The sequence below is a fragment of the Lathyrus oleraceus genome, chromosome 2 (genome assembly GCF_024323335.1).
Source record: "Lathyrus oleraceus cultivar Zhongwan6 chromosome 2, CAAS_Psat_ZW6_1.0, whole genome shotgun sequence".
Lineage (NCBI taxonomy): Eukaryota > Viridiplantae > Streptophyta > Magnoliopsida > Fabales > Fabaceae > Lathyrus > Lathyrus oleraceus.
This window is the reverse complement of record NC_066580.1, coordinates 392,105,177-392,114,309: the sequence shown is the minus strand read 5'-3', so window position 1 is coordinate 392,114,309 and position 9,133 is coordinate 392,105,177. Positions and strand designations below refer to the sequence as shown.

General features: G+C 39.8%; 1 protein-coding gene across 1 annotated transcript; it reads left to right on the top strand.

The window, feature by feature from the left end:
• The first annotated feature begins 210 nt into the window (after nucleotides 1-210).
• On the top strand, nucleotides 211-2,085 carry LOC127123402 (uncharacterized). Its single transcript, XM_051053624.1, has 3 exons — nucleotides 211-723; nucleotides 895-1,506; nucleotides 1,816-2,085. The coding sequence occupies exons 1-3, from the start codon at nucleotides 211-213 to the stop codon at nucleotides 2,083-2,085; spliced, it is 1,395 nt and encodes a 464-aa protein (XP_050909581.1).
• The last annotated feature ends 7,048 nt before the right edge of the window (nucleotides 2,086-9,133 follow it).

The window sequence follows — 9,133 nt, the reverse complement described above, 5'->3', positions numbered from 1 at the left end:
TAGCAATTAATATGGAGTGGAAAAGGTAATCAAATTATTGTCTGCTTACTTAAAATAAAGTGCCCCTTTTATGGTAAATCATCACCTATTCTTGGAAATACCATCTATTACCTTTTCACATGCAACCTTTACTCAAACATTTCCAACTCCCTTCGTCTTCCTCAAACTCCTCTGCTAGGGCAACTGAAATCTTTTCACAAAAACAACAAGATGTCACAACATCAAACACCATCTGGTTCAAAAACTACTAAGCCTACTCACAAGAATAGAACGCCTTCAATGGACTTTCTTGATGAAGAAATTTTGGATGTGATTCCTCTGTCTATTATTCCAGGCGAAGCCCCTGACTCAAACCATCCCATGGATGCATCTACTTCTGCATGTCCCACTCAAGGTAACAGCTCTAGTATCCCTTCTAGCTCTACTCATGCCACTAGTTCTAAGGACGATATGCACTACATTTATCGTGTCATAAGAAACCTAGTGACTAGGATCCTCAATGAAGGACATTCTATGAAGGGAGTTTCCACTCCTCTATCTAGAATGGACCCCTCTCCTAAGGTTGAACCTCATAGTGAGAAGGATGAAGATTCCTCTAGATCTGAGAAGGATATGGCTGCTGAAGGTTTGTGCTCTTTAGGGCAAACTGTGTCTGGTAAAAAATTTGTGGCATTTACAACTGCCAATGCTTCACATTCTGAGAAGCCTGATTCTGCAAACAATGTGATTGACCTAGAGGATGATAGGTCTGATGATCAAGATGATAGCTTACTTCATCACTTAAAGCCTAGTGTGGCTAAGCGGATGAAGACTAGAAAAGGTTGGTCTGTGGCTGAAATGATGTCAGCTAAAACAGCTAAGAAGACTGCTGGTGTAGGTCCTTCCAAATCTTAGAGCAAGGTGGATGTGAAGAAGAGGAAGGTGAGAGAAATTTCTGAGTCTGACGAAGATGTTGAAGAAGATGTCCCTGACATCTCCCCTGGGAAGAGGACAACTGTGAGGAAGTCCCCTGTGAAAGTTGTTCTTGTACATTTGGACAATATCTCTTTCCATCTTAAAGATGGAGCTGTAAAATGGAAGTTTGTGATCCAAAGAAGGGTGGTTGTAGAGAGAGAGTTAGGCAAGGATGATGTTAAGGTCAAAGAGGTCATGGACCTAATTAAAAATGTTGGGTTAATGAAGATTGTGGTTGGGTTATCTCAGTGCTATGAGGGATTGGTTAAGGAATTCATTATCAACATTCCTGAAGATATTGCTGATAAGAACAACAAGGAATTTTGTAAAGTTTTTGTGAGAGGGAAGTGTATCACATTTTCTCCCACTGTGATTAACAAATTTCTAGGAAGAGGTACAGAAGGTGCATGTGAATTGGAAGCCACGGACAATGAGGTCTGTAGAGAAATTACAGCAAGACAGGTGAAGGAGTGGCCTAGTAAAAAGCATCTCCATGTTGGGAAGCTGACTGTTAAGTATGCCATATTGCATAAAATAGGGTCTGCAAATTGGGTGCCTACCAACCACATTTCCACAATTTCAAATGCCATTGGAAGATTTATCTTTGCTGTTGGAACCAAGTTGAAATTTGATTATGGTAGATTTATGTTTGAACAAATTGTCAAGCATGCTTCTACTAATGCAGTAAAGCTGCCTATAGCTTTTCCCTCAATGATTTGTGGGATTATCCTGAGTCAACACCCTGGGATTCTGAGTACAAATGACCTTCCAAGTAGAAGAAAACCTCCTCTATCAGTACACTACAAATTGTTTGAAGGCAGTCATATCGAAGACATTGTCATGACATCTGCTGTGAAAAAGCCAGCCTCAAAAGGTGGTCTTATTACTGAGCTGAAGGAAACTTGTAAGGAGCTGGATGCAGGGATAAGGGTAGCAACAACCAGGAAAGAAGCGTTGGAAGCTCTGATTGCAAGCTTAGAGCAAGCTGAAGGTGAGAATATTGGACAGGCCAAGGAAGCTGAAGCCCAAACCTCTAGTGAGAGGTCGGCTACTAAAGATGAGACAAGTGGCAATTCTGTTTCTGATGCTGATGAAGATACAAGCTCAAGATCCTCTGATTATCTCTTGTGAAGTTGGCCCCCATTCTTTTGATGATGTTTTTTTTGTTGTGATGGATGTTCTGGTTTTTTTTGTCAGTCATGTTCTGCTGCTTTGATGTGTATTTTTCTGGATCGTTGGATTTTATCTCAGCTTATTTAAAGTTGTGTATGTTCTTGGATTTGTAACATTTAACCTTTGACATTCTGTGTGTTTGATTGAATAGATATTTATTTTGTCTCTTTGGTCTCTTTTGGCTAAAAAGGGGAAGAAGTAGCTAAAGTAGCTATGCTATACTGCTATAGATGATGTTGGAGATGATTTGTATGATACGGATGATGTTACAGATGATGTTGGAGATGATCTATATGTTACAGGGTATGTTGAAAAGGTGATGTTAAAGGTGATATTAGATGGGGAAGTGTTATGTCTGTGTTGAGAAGACTAGTGCTAGCTGGAGGGGGAGGTGGTGTGTTCTGAGCACAAGCGCATGTGTGTTTATTATGTGTTTACTAGTTGTTATTTTTGCTAGTAATGTGTGTTTGTTTACTTCTGCTGCTGAACTGATACTGTGATTATTTTCTTGTGAAACGTATGATCTGATGTATGTTTTAGCCAAAATTTGCCAAAGGGGGAGTTTGTTGGTTCTATGTGTTGGCATCAATTTTGGTAAAACCTAGAGTTATCACAAGTTGTCACGAGTGTTATCTTGACATGAGATATCATTTTCCTGCAGGGTGTTGAAATATGGTTGTGCAGGATTTAGCTGAGATGTCAGACCCAATGTTAAGACATGTGTATACAGAACATTCAGTCTGAATGTTATGTATCTTAAGATTGCGCTTTTCATGCAAATCTGTTTGTGATTGATGTGGAGATTGAACGCGCCATTCTGAATTAAAATCATATTGATTTATTTTCTAAAAAGATATGATCAGCTGTCGTGATTAAGAAGATACGAAAGGAAAATAGATTTAGGGTTTTATGATGTCCAAGCCCATTCAAAAGCTTCTATTTAAAGGCCATGGAAAACCTGGTTTTGAGACACAAGAAAACGAACGAGATAGTGAGAGAGAATAAGGGTTTTTAGTCTTGTGTGAGCTTGTGTTTTGTGAGCCATTCATTCATCATATTGATGATTGAATTGGACTGACTTTTCTGTTGTAGTTTGTCCACTCTAAGCTTTGAAGCATGAGTGTGTGTTTACTTGGTTGAAGCTTTTAAGCAAGATCAAGTATGTGTTCTTGAAGAGTGTCTTCTTTCTTTGTAATATTTGTTTTACATCACTGCTGTGATTGAGGGGGAGTGAGTAGGGTCTCTTATCTAAGAGTTCTTAGATAGAAGTCACACGGGTAGAGATTAGGTGAAAAGACTGTAACTTGAAGTTGTTTACTGAGAGTCTTTGAACTAATTCTATTTAGTGGATTTCCTTCCTGGCTTGGTAGCCCCCAGACGTATGTGAGTTTGCACCGAATTGGGTTAACAATTGCTTGTGTCACTTGTACTATTGTTTCCTTATCTTTTATCCTGTTTATATTTTAGTGGTTGTTCAGATATTAGTGTCGTGACATTACATTCGACATTTCATATCTGATACCTAAATTTCATATCATATGGGCACATAATCAGATTAGCCTTTTCCAACTTGTCGGGAAAGTCTTGGAGAGCGTAGTTTGTTAGCACCGCCATGTTGATGTATTTATCCCTCTATTTGTTGTAAAGGGTTTGGAGGTTGGGGATGATCTCATCCCTTTGAGAAATGGTAGCTTCGGCTCCATGGCAACACTCCTCCTAATATTTATAGATGTTTTGCAACTCCACATATGCTTGGTCATAGATCCCCATCTTGAGACTCTTGATTTGTTCGCAAGCTCGTCCAAGGTTGAACTGCTCGCGCAAGAAGCTTCAATGGATCTTTTCTCTCTCTAGTTGTTCCTTAGCCAAGAGGTCCTTGCACCCTTTAAGAGTGGTCCTTAGCTCAAGGAGTTGGGCTTCATAGTCCTCCCTCACTTCTTTCTTCATTGCATTAGACCTCTCAATGGTCTTCTCAAGGTCCATGATGACTCGATACGCTTGATCCAACTTGTCGTTGCAAAAGTCTAGCTCAGAATTATCTCGTTATAGAGCTCCACCAACCCACACTCTTTGGACCTCGGCCACTCAGAGTCTCTTCTTGCTATCCTTGAATTTTTCACAAACTTGCTTACCCTTATCTTCCAAGACGTGGTTATGTTCCTTGGTGCAGTTGAGTTGGACTCGTAGTTGAGTGTTCTCCAACTCAAGCTCTTTGATTTGGTCGGTAAGCTTGTCGATGTCCTCTTGTAGGATAGGCTCGGGCTTGGGCATCAATGGGAACGAAGAAGGGTCAAACAAAAACAACATCTTGATAACCCTATCCCTCTCTTTTACCCATACAAAGTAGGGTTCCTTGGCTAGAATTTTCTTCTTACCCCATTCTTGGTCAATACAGACTATGTTTGTCCAAGATTTTCGCACTCTTTTCACGTTTGAATCTAGCGGATCTATTGCAACGAAAGGAATGAAATCTCTTTCCTCAGGAGGGTTCAATATGGTGTACCCCAATGGTATTTTGAGTAAAGCAGGGTTATAGTTGATGCAACCTTACGTTCCTATTAAGGGTATGTTGGGGAAACCACCGCATCTTGCAATGACTTTTTTGGTATCCCATTCTCTCTCGTACCACTGGATTGAACTAGTGGAGAGAGGTGCGAACTTTTGAGGCCATGTCAGATTGTTTGAGCAAATGGTCCATTTTCAGACATGCGGGCCCTCACCCATAGATGCAACAGAGGAGCACAACAAAGGAAGGTACCTCCTTTCTTATCATGCCTTTTATGAAAGGTATGATAGAAGTCGACAAGTAGGAACGGAATCGGATTCTTCGTTAGAAAGACTTCAACCGCTAAGTGATCCACGAACTTGCCTATGTTTGGGAATAGAACAATCCCATGGATCAAAAGTGCCAAGGTTGTCTTACATAAGTAGGGTCTTTCTTCCTTCAACATTTCCCATGCATGGGCTTCTAGGAATATTTGGGTCAAACCCTTGACGAGTCCTTTGACGCCCCTATTGGCTACTAGCTTGTTGGCGTTGATACCCAAGGTGAGTGAGAGCTCGGCCAAACAGAAACCTTCTTCCAACTTGGGGAAAGAGTTGTATTCTTTGATTGATCGGTTAAGGAGTCTCTCAAGATCTTCCAAGGTAGGAGTGGTTTGGAAATCGGGGAAGGTAAAGCATCTTAGAGAGATGTCATAGTATTGGTCCATTGTCGTGATAGCACTGTAATCGATATTCTCGGTTAGAAGATCTATGATATTCCTATAATTGACTCTAAACTTGTTGTCCTTGAGGGTTGTTACCTTTGAGCTGAGGACTTTCAATGAGCTGATGTCGGAACTCTTGAATTGGAAGGTAGAGGTGATTTTCCTTATTGAATTATCCATGATTGTTTAGTAAAAGGGTCTTGTATTTCTATGTTTGAACAAACGAAAATCTTTAAGAGTTTTGCTTTATTAATTTGATGATGAATGAATGTATGAACGGATGATTGATTATTTTTATTTATTTCCACGGAACTTAGGCATGGGTTCAAAGTTTCGGACCAACATGATGAAGCATGGATTTTAATAATGTATGCTTATTAAACCAAGGTTCTAGCTTTGTATGATCTAGGGCTTTTGAGAAATTGGGTGTAAGACACTGCCCCTAGAGTCACTAACTTCCTTGGTTGTCAGCCGCTTATGTCAATTTACTTGCCAGACGACTACTCCATCAAAGTCATCTACTCTAAGTGAGATATTCGTATCGACCCTTACGAGGAAAGCACAGCGGTCATCAATCCCCTTAAGAGAATCTACCACTAAGTGAGGTTCTCGTACGAACCTAATGAGGAAGGCACCTTACGAACCAATACTACTCAACCTCTCCTATCTCAAGCAAGATCTCAGACTCGGGCGGAGAATCCTTAACAATGGTTTTCTTTACAATCATCATTGCCTCCATATTTTCTTCGTCATAGGATCAAAGTTAGGGACCAACAGACAAACAAAGATAAATGTAAACAGATTAGCAATAAACAATATATACAGAAAATAAATGACAGATAAATCTCCACGTACGTAAAAGAAAAGACACCACAAATTTGGCTAGACTTGCTTAGGGAAAACCGGGTCCCCAACAGAGTTGCCAGCTGTCGCGACCGTACTTTTTCTCAAAATTCAAATGGTAACGAAAATAGAGACCTTTGAATGGGAAGAAAGATCAGAAGAGTCGCCACCGAATTTTATTTGTGTGCCTCCATCCGAGAAGGCGGAGGGAAATAGTCGATAAAACCCTCAAAGAGATAAGCGTGCGGGAAGCGCTAGGAAAGGATAGGGAATCGGTCTCGCAACCGAGATTAGGGTTAGGGAGTCGGTTACGTAAGGGGGGTGGGGTATTAGCACCCCTCACATCCATGGTATTCCATGGGAACCATTTAGGTTGTTTTACACATGTGGGAATTTATCTGTCATTGTTTATTTTCAAAAGAATGTGTGTGAAAGAGAGGAGTTTTGGTTTTTATTATGGTGTTCGCCAAGGATTGTGGCCCTTGTGCCTACGTATCATTCAGGGATTAGGAATCAGAGCTCTGCAATTCAGATTAGAAAATGTTTGTGTGTTGATTGATTTTATCTTTGATAAAAGGGTTTTCGGGGTGGTGCCCTAAGGCACAAAAATTAGGTTTGATGGGTTGTGCTGATTTTACCTTAAACAAGGGTTTATGAAAAGAGTTTGTGATTAGATTACACTAAAGTTTAGGTGCGAAGGTGAATATTCTAGACAACAAGCCAAGCGTCTTGCATCCAAAATAATCAGAGTGAGGATAGGAATGCTCCATTCTCACTCATTCTCCACCATTTAAGGCTCGTGGCGCATAATGCTAATCGTAGTTATTAAGTATTTTGAATTTGATTAATAAAAAGTCACTTGACATTGTGAAATTCTAGTTATCAGACTTTCGATGTCACACGGGTTGTTATGACATCCAATTCTGCACAGACAAGAATTATGCAAAACTTAAAAGTAAGTGCAGTAAATAACACAAGTAATTGTTTACCCAGTTCAGTCCAACATGACCTACGTCTGGGGGCTACCAAGCCAGGGAGGAAATCCACTATTAGTAGTATTAATTCAGACCTTAAACCAACTGTTTAACCCTATCACTTAGTACCTACCCAATGCAATTTCAATCTTACACTAAGATCAGAGTTCCTACTCACTCCCCCTCAATCACCTCAGTGATTACTACCTTTAATCAATATTAAAGACAATTATGAAGTCACACTTCAAACAACTCTTGATTGTGCTTAACAGCTTTAATCAAGATACACAGCACTCACGCTTAAAAGCTTAGAGTGACACAACACTTACAACTCAATGAACACCCTATACCAATGCAATCATCTATGTGATAATAGCTTGGTTTACAAGATATGTCTAATACAAGACTCACAAAAATACATAAGTGAAGTATGATGGACACACTAAATCTTCACGCCTAAAATCCCCAGTTCTGAATGAAGGAATGACTTCCTTTTATATTGCAGCACTTGGGCCTTGTACTTGTATTCTCCTGAATTTAAGGTCACGCGAGTTCCCCTAAATTCCACATCTAGGTTACTAACAAATAGGCTATTTGTTAGGTTCATTAAATGTAGCTTGGTTGTTGGTTTCCTGGATTTTCTCTTAGCTGTTGAATCCCTGAAGAATAGCCTGAGAAAAATGTTGAAACAGAAAAACTAAACAACCTACAATATAGCATATGCTGTCAGGAATGAATGTCACAACATTCAGTTTGACATCCAAAACAAGGACCATATGCTAAGTCTGTTTTTCCTGAAAACAGACTGTACAAATTTGCTGAACTGTACAGGACCAATCTGTCCATACCTCAGTATCAGCGTACATTAGTAAATGTCAAGACATCCAATTTGACATTTACACAATTAGCCTTATGTCAGGTCTGGTATTTCCTTGATAACCAGACTGAAAGTAAATACTGAGTTATAGCAAGAAACACCAACTGTTCTATTCCTCAGTATCTGCTGATAGGGATGAATGTCATAACATCCAGTTTGACATTCAATAAATCCTGTATTAGCTAAACCTGCAGTATACTACTCAGAATGTCATGACATCAGCCAAGACATCAGAGTACAGCTAGATATTCTAACATACAATGCAGTCAAACAAACATCTCCACAGCATGTCATGACATCAGTCAAGACATTAGAATCCAGCTAGTGTTTTACCATACAATGCAGCCAATTAAACATCTACAAACTCCCCCTTTGGAATTTTTTTGGCTAAAACACTTTGGTCTCACAACAGAGTCCATAGCAGTGGAAATCTCACATCTAGCAGGAAATTAACCTAGCTAATACACTCAGAGTGGCAGCACACTCACACACATGGAAGTTAAATAAAAACTTCACATATCAGCACACATACAGAAGTTAAATAAAAACTTCTAATTGCAGCATACACATACTGAATATCTATCCTGAATATTTGTTTAGCAATAAGCAAAACAATCTGTTGTCCTGGGGTATCACCTGTTACTCCCCCTTTTTGTCAAAAATATTGCCAAAGCAACACTTTAAAATACATATCCACATAACATAAACAGAATTACACATAAATGACAGAATTACAGACTTGATTTATTCATCAGCCTCATCATTAGTGTCATCATCAGAACTGGCCTCCTTCTCACCCTCTAAGCTTTGCCTTGCAGCTCCATCTGTATCCTCAGCAGACATCTCCAATTGAAAAATCAGCTTTTCCAGGGCGAGCTTCCTAACCTCCAGCTCTTTGCAAGTCTCTCTGAGCACAGCAATGACAGCAGCTTTGTCTGGTTGGTTGCCAACATTGGATGTTTCTCCAGATGTCATGACAATGTCAGGGACATGCTTACCCAGGAACAGTTTGTAGTTGAAGGCCAATGGACTCTCTCTTCTTTTCACAAAGTCATTGTCAGTCAAGATGTTTGGGAATTGATTCAGCACAATGCCACATATGA